At 36.8% G+C, this 24406-nt stretch overlaps 1 protein-coding gene across 6 annotated transcripts; it reads right to left on the minus strand.

The window, feature by feature from the left end:
- Positions 1 to 237: 237 nt before the first annotated feature.
- LOC141439887 (uncharacterized) lies at positions 238 to 23469 on the minus strand. 6 transcript variants are annotated; one of them, XM_074104314.1, is made up of 12 exons: positions 23263 to 23469; positions 18045 to 18165; positions 17078 to 17250; positions 15508 to 15692; positions 12483 to 12597; positions 10123 to 10254; positions 7115 to 7441; positions 6159 to 6278; positions 5299 to 5499; positions 3079 to 3219; positions 2072 to 2200; positions 238 to 1229 (listed from the first exon to the last, which is right to left on the minus strand). In XM_074104314.1, exons 1-12 carry the CDS (start codon positions 23326 to 23328, stop codon positions 1074 to 1076), a joined length of 1866 nt encoding a protein of 621 aa, XP_073960415.1. In that variant the 5' UTR covers positions 23329 to 23469; the 3' UTR covers positions 238 to 1073. The 6 variants fall into 6 exon arrangements, with proteins under 6 accessions (XP_073960415.1, XP_073960461.1, XP_073960442.1 ...); XM_074104321.1 differs by having other exon boundaries at positions 1116 to 1225; XM_074104331.1 differs by having other exon boundaries at positions 1134 to 1229; positions 2068 to 2200.
- Positions 23470 to 24406: the final 937 nt, after the last annotated feature.

Raw genomic sequence — 24406 nt, forward strand, 5'->3', positions numbered from 1 at the left:
TCAAATTTAACTTGCAAAATTTGACCCGCACATACATAGATACATACATTTTAAGTTAAATAAAAGCTTTTTAAAAGACTTGATTTTTCTTAAAGCTAATTATATATGTACATACGAACTTAAAAATTATAATTATTAATTAGATACCTAAAAAATTACAAAATAAAACCTTCTAAAAGTATGACTCATAAAAAGAAAATTGAAAATGCATTTAGTTGTAAACATTTTACTGAAAATAAAACATGCTTAAAACACGCTAACCTCTAATAAGTTAAGTATAACATCGCTTTAACCAGTAAGCTTTTCCATGATTTAACATACAAATATATAAAATTCCAATCCAAGGTCATATTTTTATGCTTGCCAATATTTTCTTTCAAATAATAATATGTACTTCGATCTTTAATTCCGCGGAATTCTGACAATTCTCAACAATGGGAAATTTTTACCTGAAATCTGTGATAAATATTCTCACCACAGCTATTCAAAATGCTATTGTTGCTATTGCAAAGGAAATTAAAAGTAGATTAAAATATCATAAATTTATAATTATAGTACAGGGCTTCCTGATATGAGGACATGAAAATTTTAAGACAAAAAAGAAATTTTTTTGAACACAGGAAGAAAGTAGAGATCCCTACCTATTAACCGAAATAGAACTAATTCGGTTGACAATGAATGACAGCCACAAATTTAATTAAATGACAAGTCAGTCTCCTAATAATTAGTTCGGTTGAAAAAAGTTTATTACCTCTAAAACGTCTCGTTATTGTCAGAATTCCGGGGAATTAAAAATCAAAGTATAACAATACACATTTATGTATACAAATAATAAGTAATTACTTAAGCATAATTTCCCCGTAGCTATGTAGATGTGTTAAACTTGAGGGGTACCTTTGGTTCCGATTGATATCTAGGAGGCTGAGTGAGCTTGTCCTGCGGAGGACCAGCGGGGAATACAGCTCGTGTCTATTGATTTGAAAAAGATATCCTCCTCACCCAATAACGGTTGCTATTGGTAATACGAATCAACCAAATGAAACGGTCGTATTTTTTTCTGATCTATTATTTCTTCAGTCCAAAGTACTGATGTCCAGGTTTATGACACTTGAAGGCTGCCTCTTCGGATCGGCCTCGTATAAGTGTGTGAGAGAGGTTTCTGAACTCCCAACTGAGGTTCTGGCCTTTTCGGTGTGCATCAGTGGTAAATGATTACACGTAACGTCTTCCTAAAAGATATCCAGACAAGAAATTAAATTTATAAGAATTAAAAGTATTGCGTCTAACTTTTGGACAACTATGAAGCTTAAACCAAGTTCACACCAAAAGCGGCTTGAACAGCGGCAAGTGCTTTGATAATTGTTAAGATGACATAATATTTGATCAGAGTCAACGAACGTGTCTGATTTTTACTTAAGCCGGAACGCCGGCTATAGTGCACGCTTGCTCCGTATCCTATCACGATATCAAGAAGAGAATCTAAACATAATTTTGAAACACGCGTGCCACCGCTGTTGTGGGCTTGGCCATTCAAACGTTTGAACGGAGCATCCCTTTCTTGCTTACCGATTAGTGTGGGCCTTGATTGGTCTTAGTCTGTCAGTAAATAACACACTGAGTGGCAAAGCGCCATGTGCCGTGCTTTAGTCGACCGGTAACCCTACTAGCATATAAGGCTTAAGTCATCCATTCTCTTCGTTCTCGCATATTGATAAGACAGAGACAAAGTAAAACAATAAAAGCTACCGTGCTACGGAGTGAATATTCGAACGTTTTGACTGTCTGGGGTCAAACGTCATTATCCTATCACGAATTAACATAACGAAGGCCAAATCACAACACTTTTACTTAAATTAGACCCAGCATCAGTAGTGTATTTCATTTCCGTAAAAAGTACAATACATTACACTACATAACTCTACATCATCACTTTTAACAACATAAGCCGAGAGAATAGAAACGAAAACAACTTATAACGCTGAATACACCCGCACCGCACCCTGTGGCTACAAGCAATTTAACAACAATAAAATTATTTAACAAAGCATAAATTATAACTATACTTACTCACATCTAGAATCATGCAATTATGTAAACATTTTCTGTGATATATATGAACGTTGTAATTTCGTCTTTGTTGACGATCCTCAGGGTCAGGCGGTCCGTATTTTTTTTTTGCTCTAAACGCTCCCATTAAATTCTGTGAAAAATATTTAAAATTAAAAAACATTTTCCAATATAAGAACCTACTCTACAAATTAATTGAAATCTCACGGTATTAACGACACTTGAAGGCTTATTACAAAAAGCATTAAAAAGAAGTAAAAAAAATGTTTAAGCAGTTGCATATTTTCATCTTGTTGTGTAGTAAACAAGTAATGTAATAACAAAGTGTGTTTCAACATACAGGATGCCTCTAATCATGGAACTTATTAAATGCAAGGTTGGATCCTATTTGCATAACTGAGCTACCTTTGTTTTGGGACATTTTCAAATAAATTGAATTTTTAAATATTTTATTTATCCTCAAAGTTCAATCGTTAAATCAGTGTATCGTACGGTCGACCAAAAAAGTGCTTTACCAATTTTAATGACAGTTCCTACTTCAGAAATAAAACAAGAAGGCTGATTGTCATATTGACTTGTGAGTGAAAATAGGCTTTGACGTTTTAAGCGCTTAAATTAAATTCCTTGGTCGACTATACATGGGGGATGTTATTGCGGTATGTTACAGTCGAGGTCAAAGATATGTTTACACTTTAGTACCTTGTCGCTGTCACTTCGTTCGTTTAAAATTTCATATAAAATTATCACAAGGTTTACAGTGACAAGGCACTATATTAAAGTGTAAAGATATTTTTACGGAGGTAGGTATTTAAATAATTTGATATTTGACGTATCTTTAAGATAGAAGTTTATCAATGTGCTGTCAACTTAGTATTATTAGGTATTGCATTTAAAAAAATTAAATTAATCTGTATGAAAAAAAAATACATGTAAGAACAAATCTAGCTCAGTTATGCAATTAGAATCGAACCTTCTTCACCTCAAGGGCACCCTGTACACTCTGACACGTACGTTTTCTACTACGTAGTAAGCTATCGTCTTGGACTGGAAGATTGCAGAAATGAGAATCGAGAGCATCAACCAGCAAACACCGGCTACTAGTTCGATTGTTTCGAGCGTTGTTAGGTACATAAAGCCGTCCACAAATAATACCTGTAATTAGATTAATTGTAGTCAATACTTTTTCTATACATATGACAAAATGAAGTGCAGCTATGACCCGACGCACAAAGTTGGTTAAAAATTATTGCGATAGTAAGAGTAGAAAATTCATAATGAAGCACTAAAATATACTTAGCAGAAAAACTCTGCCCCTCAAATTTATGCAGTAATAGGTAATTTTATTAAATATAATGACCCGGATAACTCACGTCTTAAATCGAGTTTAGCTCGACATGTTTCGGTCTAATCCGTAGCCCTTCGTCTTCGGAGCAACGCGACTCAGCGGCTGCTGCAACACGCGCACTGCGCGCCGCCGCTCTGCTCGCGCGACTACCCGACGAAACTGACACCGGCACACAACTACCCGCGTTTTCATCATCATTACAACTGTCAAATGTAGGGTAACCCACAACACTAACAACATGGCTCTGTAAAGGTACGTTCACACACACCGATGCGATGAGCTAAACTCGATTTAAGACGTGAGTTATCCGGGTCATTATATTTAATATGAGTGAGTCTCACGGTAGTTTCATGTTCAAAATAGGTAATTTTATATGTAGTGGGCCAAATTTTGTGCCGTTGAGTATAGTTCGTTGCCGTTGATATTTCGCCGTTGATTATAAAGTTCATAATAAAAATAGGACAATGATGAAGAAACTAGTGCCCTCTAGTGAGGATTGTTGTGAATGGCTAGTTGGCACTATCGTTAGGTGCGTTTGGCATTTGGGTCAAGTTTAGAATTTATTTTAAAATTTTAAAAGCCAATCTCAAGCATGACTGTAACGTTAAACGGACCTCAGGATACTAACGTCATCTAGCGATATTGCATCATTTCCACCTGCTATAAACTTCTTGTTGCTACTCTAGAGAAGTAAAAAGGTTTAGCGGGCTAAGGAAGGACACGTGGCCCCTGTGAGGAATAGTTGAATTGGTGAATGTCAATTGTTTGTCGCCTCATAACGCAGCCCTCTATCTTGAACTGTCGCAGAGATAATGTCAAAAATATGTCTCCTTAACATTTTTTTCCAAATTCGTTTTTCTCATAATCCATAGCAGCTAAAGTATCGAAACAAAATCACAGCTTCGTGGTTTGAGTGGGATTATACCTTACAATTTTATTAATTTTTTATACGTAAAAAATAAAAATCACAATTTATTTTTTGACACCTTTTAACAAGTTTTTTTGAAGGTAAAACTATGAAAAAATCATATAAACTGCAAATAGTACTAGCTACTACCATGTGAAAAATCAATTGTTTATAATTGATGCAACATACTGAAAAAAATAAAAAACTAGCGAAAGTATTCAAACACAGCAGCCGTTCAGTAACCTTTTGTGACTGCCATACGTCAAATACAAAATAATACACTCTTTGTTGCTGGGCAACGAACATGAAACTTTAAAAGCGAACTTTCAGAAGACTACAATTTTGATACTTGAATACTTTCGTTAGTTTTTTATTTTTTTCAGTATGTTGCACCAATTATAATTAATTGATTTTTCGTACGGTAGTAGCTAATACTATTTGCAATTTATGTTTTTTTTTTCACAGTTGTACCTTCAAAAAAATTTGTTAAAAGAAGATGAAAAAAAAAATGTCATTTTTTATTTTTATTTCTCACGTATAAAATATTAATTAAATTGTAAGATATACCCCCACTCAAACCACGTAGCTGTGATTTTGTTTTGATGCTTTAGCTGCTGTGGATTACGAGAAAAACGAGTTTGTTTTTTTAAATACATTTTTGACATTATATCTGTGACAGTTAAAGATAGAGGGCTGAAAGTTGGAGTGATTACTAGTTATGAGGCGACAAACAAACAATTCAACTATTCCTCACAGGGGCCACATGACGTTCCTTAGCCTGTTAAACCCTCTTTAATAAAATAAAAAAATATTTAAAATTAAGATAGGTTCGGTTTTTGGATAGACTTTTCAATAAACATTGCATTTATAATCAGTAACAAACAAAACAAAGAACACAAACATACTGTTTATTTTACTCATCAGGTAAAAAAGGGTAAAAATAATACTAATTATGATTACTTGACAAAAAGGAATTTACCAATAAAACTGCAGGTAAAACCTTCCAAGACCAAGTCCAAAAACATGTCGGCTTGTATCCGAGCCAAAATTGTATATCAGTTGAGAACCTCTCGACTCCGTACCCCCACATAATGAGAGCCATTCTCATGCCGGCCAAGTAAAACAAAGTAGTATAAAATCCATATCGTAGTCCATTTCTGACTCTATTCCAGGACGGTAGCTTAAAAAATAATTGATATTGGTCACAAATACGAAGAAACAAAAAATCTCTAGAATTTGAAACTTGAATGTGCGTAGGTACACGATTCTATGCTCTATGAGCTACACATAATCTCTTAGTTCTCTCGGATGAAGGACTAATTTCTTTGCTTTGAATTGGACAGTTTATTTACAAAAGTTGGCCAGATTCCAGTCAGACTCGCACACTAAGGGTTCTGTAGGTATACATAGTCAATGTCATAAATAAGTGATCACTTTTGTACCATGTTACTTTAACGTCATGTTTGAAAATCCATACGAAATTATGTAACCACTGAAAGCGACAAGGTACAGAAGTAATCACTTACGAGTATTTATGACGTTGACTGAACAAGATAGACTATGTACTTTTTTATTTTGGTTAACTTTGACATATTGCTTGGTACACTTATATACATACTTAAACGTCGTTTTTGTTCAAAGGAAAAAAAATGTTTTCATTCATTTATAATACCGGACAAAGATAGCTCTCTATTAATATGCCAAAACAGGGATTGGCATAAAATTCCAAAGTTTCAACAGCTAGGATTAGACACCTCGTGTTTAGTATTGTCCTCTTTAGTCCCTCGATAGTTATAAAACATACCATTATAGACAGGAAAAAACAGTCAAGACAGTTACCATCAACATCGGTGCAGACAGACAGAATCCAAGAATACAGAGTAGGCCCACTATGTAGACGCTTTTTATCGTGCGAAATTGCATGTGTAATATTTTCGACATTGTTAGTGTAAACAGAGTCTGTAAACAAAAAAAAATCTTGACTGCTGTGAGCTTAGAAATCGCGGATTTGGGTTAAAATTTTAATTTTACAGCCGCGATTTTTTTAAAGATTACTTAGCGTTATCGATCAAGGTGGTGGTGGGACGATTTGAAACTTTTGTAAAGGACTGGCCTCACATTTCGCCAGACCAGGAGTAATGGATGTCAAGAGGAGAGACAATTGCCCAGTAGCGGCGGAACACTATAATAATCATCATCGTATCAGTCGAAAGACTTGCACTACTGTTGAGTTCCACAACAATCGGTTCTGTGTTACCCGCATCTATCTGGTTCCTGTGACCTATCCCAGATTAGCGGTCTATCTTGTTGGGGGCCTTCCCACGTTATGTCTTCCGGTTCGCGGTCACACTGCCTAATTGGCCGTCGGTTCTACGAGCAATGCGCCCCGTCCTCAAGCTGAGCATGGCAATATGAGTGACACAACTTTACCATGGCCTCTAGCCCCCAGCCTTGTTATTACTGGCTACGGCAGAAGTCAATTTACTTTTAGGGTTAGGGGAAAGGAAATGTGGTTCCACTAAATACGTCGTATTGGGCGGGCCATAAAATAAAAACATTGTGGTGCGCCAGTTCGCTGGACGCTCGAGCCATACAGTTCTGTTGTGTCGCCAAAATTTTCTATTGTGCCCATGAATTGATAATCGTGTATTGCGCTGTTTGTTATTTTAGAAATACGCCATGGTGTGTAGTGAAGTCGTGTACTATTATATAATAGGCTATAAAAGCTACTATAATTTTAGCTAGTCATACATTCTAGTGTTCGGTGTAAACTATGACAATATCTTTTTACTTACCAAGTACGATACTGTAGCAATCGCTCTATTTGCATATATGTATATAGCGTGAAGTTTCTTTCCGAAAAGAAATTCAGTGCTTAACGGCAACAAAACAAACGAGAGATAGTGCGATGACATTATGCTTCTGTCATATATTAAGCAATCAGCCATACTTAGGTACATAATTCTTACAATCATAGATCTCATTAGAGCAATAGATGTATAAACAACTGTAAAAATGACCACAGTGTTGTCGGGCATGGTGAACGGCGACATTGTTCCTAAATCGTATATGCCAATCATTCCTACACCATAGACTAGCGCTATTTCTTGCATCGCATCTCTCTGCAAATATATTTAAATTAAGAAAATATTAATCCCTAAGGGCCGTCGCTAGCTGGCGCGGGTGCACGGTGCGGGTGCACGCCTGCTGGTGCGCCTACAGGTAAAATCCGTCGCACGCGACGCGTGCAGTTAGCGCTGCTCATACTATTTTACAAAGGCACCCACCCCCTCCGTTCAAACCGCGTCAGCTAGCGTAGGCCCTAACACTTTCCCTGCTAAGGGCCCTTTCCACACCGCGTTTTTTAATCGCGCCGTCGTCACGCGTTTGACTCAATACAAAGGGCGCACACGAATTGTATTTATTACAGCTGATCTATTTATTCAGTCCACGCAAAAAACGCTGTGTGCAAATGCTCTAAATATATACGTACTCGTACCTATTCGCATACAATCACCAACAGGGGCCGTATTGACTAACGCGTTCACGTTCGCGATTGCATTCACCATCTCTTTCTACCCTCACCTTATACCGTGTGACAGAAAGAAGTGGTAAAACGATTGTGATTCCGAGTGTGATAGACAATAAGACCTCAGTATTTCTATTTTCTTAATGCCTCGCTGGTCAAAATTTTTATTTTCACTGTAGTTGGGTTTCGACTAGTTGCATTGAAAATAAATAAGCGAAGTGATTAATATGATTATGGTCACAATTAGAATATAGAAGAATTGTAGTGACATTAGGGTGTTTCACGCGAAACAAGGTTCTTATTCAGATTATTTACTGCTACCTAGCTTAAATTACTAGTACCTACTGACTAATTTATTCGCATTGACTAAACTTGCAAAGTACCACTAAATAGGCAATTCTTCATAATAGAACGTGGTAAATTTAAAATGTAATTTCGCACATGGATTTCAAAAACGCAGAGGAGCAAGCCCGGCTTTGAACCCATAACAATCCTCAACTTGAGAGACCTATGGTAAATAATATTTTTTAAGTTGTGAATAATCTGGCTACATTAACCTTTTCCAGGCCACGCTAATTTAGGTAAGCTACTACAAAACTAACCTAACCTTAAAAAAAAACATTTTAATACAAGCGTTTGCTGACTGTACCTTCTTTTTGTTGACTGTACTTGCATTATCACCCAAACTACATTAAAATTTGCACACCAAATTTCAAGTCCTGGCTGGACTACCACTACTAAATTATTGTATTGTCACGCAATTTACATAAGTATTCCAAATTTCAAGCCATTCTGACTACTGGGAGTTGGTCAAATTTAACTTGCAAAATTTGATAACAGACAGACAGGCAGATAGACAGACAGACAACGGGACAGGTTAAACTAAATAAAAGCTTGTAATGAATTATTTTTTTATGATGTTTAGGTATAAGCGATTAATTTAAAAACAATTATATATTTTTATGACTTCAATTAAATAAAAGCTGTGGTGGCCTAGTGGTTTGACCTATCGCCTCTCAAGCAGAGGGTCGTGGGTTCAAACCCCGGCTTGCACCTCTGAGTTTTTCGAAATTCATGTGCGGAATTACATTTGAAATTTACCACGAGCTTTGCGGTGAAGGAAAACATCGTGAGGAAACCTGCACAAACCTGCGAAGCAATTCAATGGTGCGTGTGAAGTTCCCAATCCGCACTGGGCCCGCGTGGGAACTATCGCCCAAGCCCTCTTGTTCTGAGAGGAGGCCTGTGCCCAGCAGTGGGACGTATATAGGCTGGGATGATGATGATGATGATGATGACTTCAATTGATTTTGTACCATATTGCAAATGTAGCAAGGTCAAATATTTGTGTACATAATATATGTGGTCACTATACAACGTGTGATTTCCATAAGAACATATATTTTAAGAGCTGAAAGCATAAGACCTAATGAACGTAAGTTAGTATTTCTAGTTAAAAAATAAAACACATTTTTTTTCATACAAATTAATTCGACACGCAATGTATCGGTAACAGAGATAACAACTAACAATAACATTTGCTGCCTCTGAAACGTCAAATAAATGTTTGCATTCCATTGCTGCTCGACAAAATTAAAAATATTAATGACTCTCCCATTAATAAATGTGATTGAACTGTTATATTTTTTGGATTAAACGGTTTTCAATAGTTAAAGCTATCCTTAATTATAAGTTATGTTCTTATGGATGTCAGACGATGTATGCACTATGCCTGGAAAAGGGTTAAAACAAAGAAAAGTGATTGATTTCATCTTTACAGGCTATAGTTAATTTGATTAACCCTAATTTTGAATGAAAATTTACCCCGCCCGTAGCATAACGACATTAAAGCAAAGCGGCTTAATAAAGTAGATTAATCCCTACTGCTTTAACAAAATTTAGAAACTGAATAATTAATTCCCTTGCGATTCCACCGAGCTCAATAACCTAACCAACAAAAAGTTGGAAAACCCCCGACTTTGTCACTTCAAATCAGATCATCGCTAGCAAACCTGATTTCAAATAAAAAATCCGCATCCAAATCGGTCAACCCCTTTAAGAGCTACGGTCCACAGACAAACACACATAGCGGTCAAACTTATAACACCACTCTTTTGCGTCGGCGGTTAAAAAAGTTTTTCAATTTCTCGCTCATTACATGCATGTTTTGCCTCATATATCCAGCATACCTATCTATAGCATAACTTCATTGCTTATGAAATTAAGTTTAAGTTTTTTCAAATAAAAGTAGTCATTTTAATTATGATTCCTTACCATATGACCCGATTTATCATTGAAGTCCATGATTTGTAGAAGAGCTCTCATCGTGTCATTGGTAAAAATCATTAAAAAACCCAATGTAAAAACCGTGGAAAGATTTGTGGCCAAAAATATAACTTTGTACAACTGAAACAAAAAGTTACGTGTAATTATTTTAATACTTAATGATGAATTCGCTGAATACTTATGATGAAACGTTTGTGTCGGTATGAACATAAGCTTAAGAATTCATTTGTAATGAGCAAGTAAAAGCCACAAAATAAACAGCAGCGTTTAAGCGAGCATTCTGACGAGCATTTTAGAGAGCGTTCTAGCGAGCATTCTAGGGAGCATGCTAGCGAGCGTTCAAGCGAAACGACGGTAAATTTTCAATATAATAATAAAAATAGCCAAGTATAATAATAAAAATTTTGACGAGCATTAACTAGAGCGCGTTCCCTCGACTAGAATGATCGTGTGATTAATGTTCGTAGCAATGTTTGGCTCTATTCTTGGCTCTGTTCGTTGTTCATTACAACAAATTACAAAACGGCGAATGCTCCATGTTTTGTTACAAGTGAATCTTCAAGTTTGTCAGCACAGTTAATTCGACTAGCACAGTCGGCATGCCCTATACAAGGTGGGCCCTGTAACAGAAGCAAAAAATGAAACCAAAGCTTCCATTCTTCATCTTGAGTTAATTTAGTTCTACAACTGTTGAAAAAAACTTGTATTATGATTTTTATTACAGTTTAAAGTTTATTAATTAGACAAGCAATGTATTGCGAAATCCGTCATTTTGTTACGTGACAGGCGATGTCATTTAGGCTATTGGATGCAGTACATTGAAAATACCATTTAATTTGTTTGGAATAAGCAGTGATAAAATTACTTGATTTTTGAAAGTTGCAGAACTAAAGGGCATCACACAGAGAGGACAGGCGCGGGTCGTGCGCGGGCCCGCGACGTGCGTATTTGCATGGCGGTATATGGACGCCTTCACACAGAACGCGGGCCCGCGCCCGTCGCCCGTCGTCACAAACAACGCGCGGGCCGAGCGCAGAGTTACCAACTCTCAAAAGTATTTATCCCTAAAGATTAAGTTAATAACCCCTAAAATTGCTTTAATTAATTGGAAATCCCCCTAAAACATGTTAGTATAGGTAGTGCCACATGAGTTGAAGTGATTGAATGATTACACACACAGCTACATGTCGTGTAATGACATCATAATTTTGACATTTACTCATTCATTTAATTTATTCTTCTTTTGTGCAATCAGTTATATATTTTTGTAGCTGTGTGTGTACTCATTCACTTAAACTCTCGTGGCACTACCTATATTAAGTATTAAAAAACCGGCCAAGAGCGTGTCTGACACGCCCAAAATAGGGTTCCGTAGCCATTAGAAAAAAATTAAGTAAGTATAATTTTTCTAAGGATTTCGTATTTTGTACGGAATATTCCAAGTTTAGGTATATTTTATACCTTAGGCTGCCACCTTAGAGGTTGGGAATTCAAAATCGGTTTTTGATGTAAGTATGGAGAAAAACCGAAAACCGGGTTTACTCCATACAATAAAAACATCATCACATAAATTGGATTTAATTTAGTAAGTAAATAAAGTTTAACCTTGGTGCGCAAGCGTGTTCGGCGTTTTCCACATATATCTCGCGGCACTGTATAATTCTATGTCGAGTTGACAAAAATGTCGTATAATTAATTGGTTCAATAATTGGTTCTAGAACTGTTTTAATTTTTTCTCCAAAAGTCGCCAGATAAACCATTTTGGTCGCTAAGATTAATGCAAAAGTCGTCACTTCTAGGGACGTCCGACCCGCTCTCTGTGTGAATACAACGAACCGCGCGGCTCACGCGCTGGACACGACCCGACCCGCGCACGCTTTCTGTGTGTGTTGCCCTTAAACTATCCATTTGAGTAGCAGAACCTGTGTTTTAATTTTTTGCTCCTGTTACAGGGCCCACCTGGTATATAGACAGATATTTTGTTCCATCAATCATTGACCAACGACATAGCAGAAAAAAATTGGATGCACATTCAATCGTACGTCGATAAAACCCAAACTACGGAAATCCACTGTTAAACCTACCTATACCTACCTACTAGGGGATAGCCTAGAAGGATAAGGAGGAACAGGGTTCAGAAGTTAAGGCTCTGACATTGTAGGTACTTAAACTTTATTGAAAGAAAATCGAATTTTAAAACACTCTTGTTTTAAGCGTTGGGAAGCGTAATTAGATAGTTCGTACTTTATCGTTCACCTTAAATGGTAGTTTTTATTTAATCGCTTTATTTTTAGTTTCATAAACTATATGTTGAGGATTCTTAAAACTAATGATATTGAGATGGTAACCTTCAATATTGAGTCGTCGGTCACAGTTGATAGCAAGAAATTCAACGTCCACACTATGGCACTGACAAAAAATCTAGTTGTGATTATTGATCTGTCTTCTGTTTCAAACTGTCTCCTGAAATATATTATAACACGTTTAGACAAGACAATGCACTCAGTTACGATTATGATAGACTTGGGGGATCGTTTATCGACACATAATAATATACTCAGTCAGCGGCACAAAATTTGGCCCACTCTACATACAAAATGACCTATTTCTCCATGCATTTGAGGGCCAGATTTTTTACCGCTCAGTCTATGATTTGATTACTGAATTAGGTGTTGTGCTTAGAGTAAACCCTATAACGCAAGCAAGGATACCCTATAATACGAGTACGATCACATTCCAAAACAGGATTACATACAAGGTTATCCTCGCGCTGTATATGTTATATTCGACTATATCATTGTCATTTTTTTCACCCACTCATCTTCCATTGGTCGGTCAGTTCTCAAGCGTTCCTCCAAAATAATTGTTATCACAAATTCGATGATGATACCCTTCACCACTATTAAGTGGATTTCCATAAACATGTTCGGCACCAGCAATGTTCCACTAAGCCCTTACGCTAAGCCGGTCGAAATTATCGCAGTCACGAATGTGTGTCAAAGGCACAGGAGTAGGAATTCCGTAGCCACACATGTGTGTCAACTGATATTTTTTATAGGTAAAATAGTAGATGTGTTTATATCTATTTTATGGCATCAGTTGTATGTCCAACGTGTTTTTAAGTGGTGCTCTGACACAATAATCTTAGTAAACACATGTTGTTGGACCCCATATTATGAGTTAAGGCGAGAATAAAAACAATCACTTTGTCCGCGTGGTTAATACATTTGCAAAGTTACAGCTTCCTAGCACTAATAGTCTTGGACCTTATTTCGCATAACATTAATTGTCCTAAATGAATTCGCATAACAGATTTGGGATAACAAAATAGTGCATAACAGGAAACTTGCATAATTATAAAGGAGCATAACACTATTTAGCATAATAATGAATTCGCACAATTGAAATATGCATCAAATTATTAACTATAACTTTAACTGTTATAAAATGAATTCGCATTTTCTTCTTTATAATTATTTTTTTCTTTATATATATATTGCTTGACAAATAAAATATACAATTTCATTAAAAATAACCATTTTATGTTTAAGTATACTGTTCAATACTTATGCAAGGTTAAATTCATGGCAACTTACCGTTATGCCAATCCACATTATGCGATTCGATTCAATTATGCGAATTAATAATTATGTGAAATTGCGTTATGCCAATTTCAATAATGCCAATTAATTTTATGCAAATTAATATAGAACCACTTGTACGACTACGGAATCCGTAAAATGAGTAAACAAAGAAAAAGCATATAGTCGATAACGTAATTCCTTTGTTCAGGGCCCCTTCGCGCGTGAACAACGGGCCGTAACGAAATGGCTTCGATTTCTCAGCATATATGGCAATAATAACGTAATGGTCATTTATTTCCAGTTACAAGGACATTATGATACTCAAAATTATTACGTACTAGTTTGGCCGGCGACTTCGTCTGCCAAGAACTTGTTCCTTTCTGATAAATACTATCCTAAGTCCTTTCCAGGGTCTTAAAATATCTGCATGCCAAATTTAAGCGATTTAAACGTGAAGACGTAACAGACAAATTACTTTCGCTTGTACAATATACTAGTAAGCATAAGGATACTGTTATACATATATAACATGTTGTATTTATCATGAGATTACTGGTGCAACTTCTAATAATTTAAGGAACGCACTACAGAGGCCGTATTGCCTAACGTTTCTGGCGCTCGCGATCGCAATCAAATGACAGATTTCGCATTTAAAAACTGTCATTTGATTGCGATCGCGAGCGTCAGAAACATTAGGCAATACGGCCTCTGGTCCCACCCTCAGAATGAAATTGATTTAATTCTAAATATTCTAATTTCAAAAATAAACTTCTTAGCTCTAGTGGAAACAGCTGAGCGGAGCGAGAATAAGTAAACGAAGCAATTCTATTGGTTCATGAGAAACACATTCCCAGCAACGCATCCTCGCACATCTCAGGTGGAAACGTAGCCCAAAAGATGAAATGGGAGAGAGAGAGAGTAAGAGATTAGTTTGTTACGAGTATGTAGTGTAGAGTAAAATTTTCATTGCGAACGTTTGGCTCCCGTGATAATTTAGTAAGACTGTACCTTTACGGAGACAATATATGGATTGTATTCCAATCCAATTTATGACAAGCGTAAACAAAGATGCCACTAACCCGACCATAGACATTTAGTGATGTGAAACCTAGAACCTATTGCAAAATAATTAATCTGTTCAGTAAATCGATTATTTATTTATTGAAGAGATCAACGTATCGTACAAAAGTAAATAAAAATCGCTTATTCATCCGCGCATTAATCGATTTTTAAAATGTCAAATTTTCCACCTACAGATTATACTATGTTTCTAAGAAATACGTCAGATTATACACATTTTTCAAACAAAAAATATGACGTCAGATTTTGACGAAGATTTTTCAAACGAAAAATAAATATTGATTTCAAGTGAATTTTGGTGAAAAAAGTGATTAGACATCTAGTTAAAAGACACGAATTATAGATACTTAAATGTGTTATTGATTCGATCCAGTGGGTGTTTATACAAGAAAATTTTGATGAAATCGGTTTGCTTACACTTTTAATAAATTGGATAGGCATAACGTATACCTTTTAAATTGCGAACTTTTTGCTCCAATGACTTATTACATACGGACATTTTGTCAACGAGAAAGTTCTGCTAGAAGGACATCCTGGCCCTATACTACGAAGTGCAAAATTCGAACTTCGTTTCTTGCCGTCCCGCTGATGCGAATATTATTTAATGCGAGAGTGAGAGGGATGGTACGATACGAACTTCGAATTTCGAAGTAGTTCCTCTGGTCCGAATTAGTAAGTTTTTATGAATAATGGAGTTATTTCAACTTGCATATAATTAAGATGAGCAGACGTTATCTTCACTTCAATGTGGTCCCGCTTCGCGCATCTGCGCACTAGTTCTGCAGGACTAATACATTGCGTGTGGTTGAGTCCGCGCTGGCATTGGGACCACGCCGCGGAACCCCCCAACCCGGTGAAGAGATATCTCACAGCGTCGCCAGCGTCTCTCGCGTTCTGCGATAAACTAGTTGTAGATAAATACCATAAAGCCAAGGATTACTATCTTCTGTTATAGGGTGGCAAACGATCAACAAACACGTGAGGATTGCTGGTGCATTGCCAGTCTAGAGCAGTGTTTTCAAACTTTTTCAAGACGCGGCCCGCCTTGGTTTGAAATATATTTGACGACCCCCGGCTTACCTTCACTTACAGTTATTTTGTATTATCTTACGTTGATAATACAAACATTGAATAATCATGTTATCGCACAATAACGATGAGCGTATTTGAAAGATATTGCGACACCCCTTGAGGGGCATCCGCGACCCCTCAGGGGGTCGCGAACCACACATTGAAAAACACTGGTCTAGAGGGCTGAGACAGTAAGTCGCAGGTGCAATTAATTTCAGCAGCTGTATACTCTCCGCGCTTCGGCGCGGCAGCGAAGAACTGTTACCGGCTGGCTACAACCCTTCTACAACCAAATATTATGATATTTATGATTATTGATTTTTGATATTTGGTTGTAGAAGGGTTGTAGCCAACCGGTAACATTTCTTACGCTGCCGCACTGAAGCGCGAAGAGTATACAGCTGGTGAAATTAATTTGCACCTGCGATTGGATTATGATACCATTTTCTTAGTACGTCGCAATGTCAAAACAGATATCAAAAATCTCAAAAAGAATTGATTTCAATATAACAAAACGTCATAATTACCTTCAGATACACATTACATTACATCCGGTATTCAAAATGAATAATTGGTAAAACGAACCATTGCTTCAAATATCGAACTATTATTTAGACTGAAGGTGAAAATACTTTTCAAAAATACTTTTGGTCAAATGACCCAAAGATCAAAATTACTCTGTCTCATATAATAATATGATATTTGGTTGTAGCGAACCGGTAACCAATAACTGCTCCTTAGCGGCAGGATTAGCGTTAGATTAAGACGATTCGAACCGATCTTGCACAAGGTCCTACCACCCGCTACTCTTGTACCCCCGACGCCAATGTCTGTCTGTGGCATCGTAGCTCTCAAACGGACGGACCGATATCTATGCGATTTTTTGACGTGAAAGCATCCTTGCGGTGGTTTTTAGCTAAGTTGAATTAAAATTGGTTCAGCCGTTTTTAAGATATTGAACTTTGAATTGGCAGTGTCGGGGGTATTTCAACTGGTTTATCAATGGACTACTTCTTCCTTATAGTCTGTTATGTATTTCTAAAAAGTATTTTTTTTATTGTGAGAGGAAGGCAAACGAGCAAGCGAGTCATCTGATGGGAAATGATACATACATACGTAAGTATTACATTATTTCGTCCAATTTTTATAACTCCAACTATATACATATCTACGAGAGCTCTTAAGTACTTATGTATATCAATACTTACGTATAAATTCCAAAACGTAGTTTGAATTAAAATTGATACTGTTAAGCCCTTTATGAGTGGATTTAAATCTTGATTGAAGTCTAGCCGTCTAGTATATTGCTTTATAAACAAATCAGCGCACATGTAAGTGATACCTATAGTTACTGCTGCGAACGTAAAATTAAATAGAGTAACTGGAACAAAAAATATCATATTACGACCAGATAACCAAGTGGTTAGAGAACTTAATTACGAAACTTGAGATCTCTATTTCGATTACCGGTCGGGGCAGAATGTTTGTGCTAGAGTCTTGGGTGTTTATTTATTATATTGTACAATAGCTGTTGCCCGTGGCTTCGCCACAGTTCCAGTTTTTTTGTTTTCAAATTTGTTACGCACTAACCTTGTCCTGACAATAATGAACACAGCAAAAAATAATTATTCAATTCGGTGCCGTCGTTCGGAAGTTTAGCGCGTACATACATTTCGCCGATTCTGTTTTATTTATAGATTCTATTTATACAGGCTGTCTCGTTAGTTGCTCTACAAACTCAAGGGGGAGGTAGGTGGGCAGGTCACCTACCAAATACAAAAAACATCATAGTAAAAATCTCACCAGCTTCGTTTCATCCGCACAAGTTTTTCAGTTGTGGGATACGGAATGAATTACTTTTAAATTTTTTTTTGCAAAACAATTTGAAATACTTATTTTGCCAAATGCTTTGTAAACCAACTGGTACGGTCAAAGGCTTTAATTATGTCATGAGCCACCATGGAACCTATACAAAGGAAAAGTCATTACGATGTTCCTTGTTAATTAATGCGTTGTCACTATGACGTTTACTGTGAAATGGTTCCATGGTGGCTCAAGAATTAAAGTCCTTGGCCGTACTAGAACACATAGAAAAAGTTCATTCCGCGCCATTGCTACTGACTGTTTTCTATAATGCTCTATTGCCTAATTATAAAATTAAAGACAAATTCTTACTTCTTTCATGAAGTAATTTAGAGAAGAGATCATAATCGAACGCACTCGATGCGTGTACAAACGCGACGTATAAAAATTTCCTTATACTTATCCATTTGAAGTGACTTTCTTGGGTTAGATCCTGAAAACAAAGTAGGTATCAGTGGCGTGACGCCAAAACGACTTGATTCTTACAGCCGTTAACAATAGTCGTGTTCAGATATTTTTGATAAAATTTTTGCTCACAGGTTTATGAACTCGACTGTACCAGATTGCCTAACAACAATGATCACTCCACGATATTGATAGTTAAATATATTTAAATTAAATAGTCAATCGATTATACTAATAACATGAGTAAAGTACAGTCAAGTGTAAAAATATGAACTTATTCAAAGTTTCAAAAATAAGTGCCACAGACTCTTATTCCGTCGCAATAAGGCTTATTTTTTTTTTGCACTTGACTGTACGTAGATGCGTAAGACAAGGACAGACAAGCGTGCCTAATGCCCCGTTGGGTGCTAACAGACGATCGAACGGTCCGGCGGCCGAGAGGGACGCAGCCATCTGTTAGAATGGGATATCCATACCACCATCTTACACTAACAGACAGTTGTGTCCCTCTCCGTTCTCCCCTCTGTTACGGCTAGGCTTAGGTACGCTTGTCTGTCCAGGTGTAGGTCTGTAAAAGTTGTTTAATTATACTTAAATGCGATCTCATAAATAAATTAGATACATTACATAGGTGTCAAGAACTCAGAATCTCGTCACGCTTTACTTCTAAAGTAATGAGGATCACGCGTACTCGTGTGTATTTTCCTAATTTTGTTTCTGTTATTTATTATATACATTAAAACAATCTTTAAAATAGCGATTCATAAATATATGAGCCGTGGTTGCCTAGTGGTTTGCCCTATCGCCTCTCAAGCAGAGGGTCGTGGGTTCAAACCCCGGCTCGCACCTCTGAGTTTTTCGAAATTCATGTGCGGAGTTACATTTGACATTTACCACGAGCTTTGCGGTGAAGGAAAACATCGCGAGGAAACCTGCACAAACCTGCGAAGCAATTCAATGGTGCGTGTGAAGTTCCCAATCCGCACTGGGCCCGCGTGGGAACTATGGCCCAAGCCCTCTTGTTCTGAGAGGAGGCCTCAGCCCAGCAGTGGGACGTATATAGGCTGGGATGGATGGATGGAAATATTTATGTATTGATCTCAGAAACGGCTCAAATGATTGATGTTTTTGGGGGAGTTCGGGGGCAAGCCACCGGTCTAGATTGGTCCATCTCTCGGAAAACGCGTATTTTTAAGTTATAATGTTTTTTTGTAAGAAACTCACGTGCAAGAAGAAGACAGCTATCGATGCAGATATATCGTTAGTTCTATCATTAGCACGAGGATTTGTAAACTGCAGGTATAAGCTCCAAATCTAGTTCGTACAGTGCTAATGAGAAGGAAGATGCTCCTCGTGTTTTTGAAGATTTAGATACGTAGGAATTCCAACATATCGACTGTAATATTCCATAGTTTAGTTTCAAAATAAGTATTTGTAACGGCCATAAATGTGATTCGGCTGTGCTGTAGGTGGCGCATGGCATGCATCTAATTAACAAGCGCGCAGTTCTCGGGTGAGTAGTTATTTAGATTGATTTAATAACGCGAATTTCAGATCGAAATTGATACTTAAATTATGCCAGCAGCTTGAACGTTTTAGGACTCCAATATATTTATAGGGACCTACCTACTCGTATGTAGGTAGCCATTTACAGGTCTCTACCCACTACACCGTATAATGCCATGACCGTAATAAGCACGTGTCAGGAACGGAATATCAAGTGCATGTATATGTCGGCGGCCGATCGTTAAATCCGCCGGATCATGAAATTCCTAGGCATATCGTGAAATGGCGCCATTTCATGAATTGGCTAAGGGAAATCCGCCATATCGTTGGAAACTCACCGTTTAACGATTTGCCTAGTGACGTTTAGGCAGATCATGAAATGCCGCCGTCGTTTCGCTCGTCGTGCCAAAATTTTCTTTTTTTCGACATATCACTATGTGCCCGGTATATGAGCTAGGAATATCGACGAATGCATTGCTCTAATCGATCTGCCATATTGTTTCTCAGGCACATCGTGATATGCCTGGCCAACAAACATTAAGGCATATCATGAAATGGCGCCATTTCACGATATGCCTAGGAATTTCGTGATCTGGTGGATTTAACGATCGGCCGCCGACATACACATGGCATGCAACGGCGACGGTTGATCAGGAAACGGGCTAGAGGGCATAGTCTGATATTTTTCAATACTAAGAATAATAGTACATTGTGTCTTAAGGGCGGTAAATAAGGAATTACGAACGAGAGTCTATTAGAAGCCCGAAGTCGAAGACTGAGGGCTTTAATGAGTCGATGTTCGTAATTCTAGTACCGCCCGTGCGACATACAATGTTTTTCATCACTTTTTTCAAAAATTGCCGATACCGCTGATAGCGCTCTTGGCAGCGCCAGCTCCCCCTCCGCAGCATGTGCATGGCGTGCGTGTGCAGCGCGCGCACGGAGCAGCAGCACACCATGAAGTAACAAACTCATTTACCGACCTAGGGCTTCATGACATGAAAATTAGTACGGGCAATGACTCATTTACCGACCACGGGTTTCATGACAAGCACATTAAGGTCGAGTTGCAACCAAGGTAGCCTGCTTGTTACGACACTGTTTACGAGCAAGTGTGATGAAAAATATTTTTCACTCGTAAAGTTTGTGTTTATGCTGGATCTAGGCGACATAAAATGACTTTTTATGCTCTTGTGCGTAAAGTAAAATCTGCGTCTAAGACCAAGGAAATCTGGTGTTAACAAAAAGCAAAAGTATTTGTAATTATATTAGCAATGCTTAAGGTACCGAACAATTGTTTCCACTTGTGTTATTTCATCCTCCTACCAATCGAAGTGAAAATCAGTGGAGCATTAAACTTATTTTCCCTCGACGTGTCTATCCATATGGCCTATATGAACGTCTCGGGTAAAATGGCTCGTTTTATGCTCTTGTACTATTTGCCTGACACGTTGCTATTACATGGTATGATACGTAGCACATTGTATAACAGAACTAGATGTAAGGCCGGTATTATACTAGTTATATAAAATTAATATACCATTCGTAAAGTTTGTGTTTATGCTTGGATCTTAAAATGACTTTTTATTGTGAAATTGCGTCTAAGACCAAGGAAATCTGGTGTTAACAAAAAGTTTTAATATATTTTTTTAATAATTTTTATAAAACTAATAATTAATCAAATAAATCAAAATATATCAAAAGTATTTATAATTATATTAGCAATGCTAGAAAATAGTAAGTGAACAATTGTTTCCACTTGTGTTATTTCATCCTCCTACCAATCGAAGTGAAAATCAGTGTAAAACTCGAGCATTAAACTTATTTTCCCCTCGACGTGTCTATCCATATGGCTATGGCTATATGAACGTCTCGGGTAAAATGGCTCGTTTTATGCTCTTGTTGTACAATCTACTATTTGCCTGACACGTTGCTATTACGGTCATGGTATGATACGGTGTAATGGGTAGACTTTAAAGAACCCACATTGTATAACAGAACTAGATGTAAGGCCGGTATTATACTAGTTGTATTTTTTGGTAAAATACGTAATATACCGTATTATAGGTGTTCCCTTCTTTCACAGACAGAAATTTCACAGAATTTCGTTTCGCAGAAAATGTTTCATATAATATTTAGTCCTTGTATTTTTACTTCGAATATTATTGTTTAAATTACTATTTACTTGAATGAAACATATATTTAATAGAAAAATAATTCAATGAATTTTATAGTGAAATTATTTTATTTAACAATTGTGTCAAACCAAAGAATATTTTTTTAAAGTTTTTTTTTCTGTTTATTTATTCACGATATTTTGTTTCAACGAAAATGTAAACATAGACGGGTTTACTATGTTTCGGCGAATAACGTTCGGCAACCTGTTTAATTTCCCAACTATTTAATATTTCTGAAACTGTAAATATTTCAGGATTTTTATAAAACTAACCTAACCTAACCTAAAGGGTTAGGAGTACGATGGTCCAGAAATAAATCCTGAAATATTCACAGTTTTAGAGTTTGCGAAATGAAAAGTTTCGAAATAAAACAGGTTGCCAAACGTTACGTTGCGAAAAAGCAGTACTCCAAATAGACGTTATGTTGTCCATAATTTAATAAAAAGTAACACATTTTAATATAGTAATTTTATGTAGGTTAGATTTGGTTAGATTAGAGCTGTGACCCCACAGAAAGCGAATCGCTACCAGAAAAGTATAACAAAAATCAATGATACAAATTTCTTCAAAGTAAGTGTTCCATATATTGACTATTCTATGAAACAATAATATGAGAAAAAATATCTGTTAAACGAAATTCTATTAAAATGTTGTTTGCGAAACAACGTACAGCCCGTATTATACTATACCCAGCTGTATTTTTGTTATTATTCGTTTTACATGTTTAGTTTAAAGTCACCAATGATATGTGAAAAATCGAAGAAAAAATCATTTATGTACAAAAATAAATATCTATTCGAACCACTCAAAAATATGTTACTACGGCCCTATTGCGTCGGAATAAGAGTCTGTGGTACTTATTTTTGAAACTTTGAATAAGCTCACATTCTACACTTGACTGTACTAAAACATAAAATACGAAATATACCATACTTTTCATTTGATCATTCGGTATTTTCAACCTGATCATTTGGTATTTTACTCTATGATACGGTATTTTGATAACTCTTAAAAATAAAGAAGAGGAATAGAAATGAATTGTTATGATATGACAATCAATTGTTCTGCGAGCAAATGTATCCACATTTATATATCTACGTTTCGGCCGTGTAGCATTTTGCAGACTCACGTGGATGACGAGTAGACCAAAGGATAAATAAGGCTCGTGTTCAGCGGTACATGAAGTCTACGTAAATAACCTAGTAAAAAGTGCTCCGCTGAATATTATTTGTCAAATTACTTAGCTGCCAACCCTTATGATACCTAGGTACTGCCGAAGAGTAAAAAGACCAAACAAATATCAAAAAATATTGCTGACAGTTGGTTAATGTTATTTGACCGAGCTTGCAGACAAATAAATAGGGACATCTAAATGCAAAGTGATTTTTTATCCATTTTGTTTCTATATGTTTACAAGTTTCAGCTTAAACGTAAATACTTACCTTAGTGGCCAAGTGGCCAGAGAGAGAGCTTCCTAAAGACTCGGAGAGCCTGCGTGAGTAAGGCATTAGAGTTATAATACTCAAACCGATCAAATGCTAGTTTTTCTAAACGGTTAATCGTTGCATCACCCGACACCGAATAATTTATTGTATTTTAAATTGTATCTGATACACATGTTTGACGTGAGATCCTACTGTGCGACTTGACAAATCTCAAACCAAAGAGTATTAGTATCCATAGAGAAACCTAAAAGAGAAACCGGAAAAACCAAAGCAAGTCTGTCAGTGACAATATAGATTGAAAAAAAACGGCATTCTAATTCAGTAAAGAGGTTGTTAACTAGATACTAACCATTATGGGCGTAAATAACATAAATTGTCTTTGGTTCAAATTTATGTAATCTCTTATCTCAGAATACATCAGAGCGTATTCAAATTATCCGATCCGATATCGGTATCGGACGACGATAGACGACATCCGATAGATGACACCATGTGCTGCTTACACTGTCATATTTCCGACAAAATCGTTCCGATACGGCCGGCTCAAAATTGCCGCCACGCATCGGGCTCTGCGCGCACAGAGACAATTTAGATACACGCATAGCAAACATACAAACATTATAATCCGACAGCCCACGGGCGTCCGATTCGATGGTGCCGCCCACATATTGGTGTCGGCTCCGATATCCGATATCGGCCGGCCAATGTGAAAAACAGGTACATATTTCATACATTTTACTTGCCTCGATATCGGATCGGATAATGTGAAAACGCTGTTACACCTCTCAGATCACACCAAAGTAGACCAGAGACAAGATTTCATCATTGTATACTGTGTTTTGTTTAAACAAGTAGTCAATTTATAAGTATCTCTTAGTAGTCTGTGAACTTATATGTATAGGTAGAGTTAGCTAGCTACATATTAGTAATCTGTGGGTAGAGTCATTCACGATGACGCGTGCCGTGATTCTTATTACAATGTTATTAACATCTAATTTTGACAAAATCACGCGCCTTCGTAGATGGCACTAGGTATAGAAGGATCACACATTTAGGTGCATATATTTTGCTTTTTTGTAGAAAAAAAAACTAAATAATTACCTCCCGTTTACAGCTATATGTTAAATTCCTTTTAATTTGT

Source organism: Choristoneura fumiferana, chromosome Z (genome assembly GCF_025370935.1).
Source record: "Choristoneura fumiferana chromosome Z, NRCan_CFum_1, whole genome shotgun sequence".
Classification (NCBI taxonomy): Eukaryota; Metazoa; Arthropoda; class Insecta; order Lepidoptera; family Tortricidae; genus Choristoneura; species Choristoneura fumiferana.

What these genes read in the sequence shown, in the direction of transcription:
- LOC141439887 (XM_074104314.1), bottom strand. Translation starts at nt 23,328, where the DNA reads ATGCCTTACTCACGCAGGCTCTCCGAGTCTTTAGGAAGCTCTCTCTCT. An exon ending in ATGATAAATCGGGTCATATG is followed by an intron (nt 7,442 to 10,122) that starts GTAAGGAATCAT and finishes ATATATTTGCAG; the next exon opens with AGAGATGCGATGCAAGAAAT. An exon ending in TGTCTGCACCGATGTTGATG is followed by an intron (nt 5,500 to 6,158) that starts GTAACTGTCTTG and finishes TTATTTTTTAAG; the next exon opens with CTACCGTCCTGGAATAGAGT.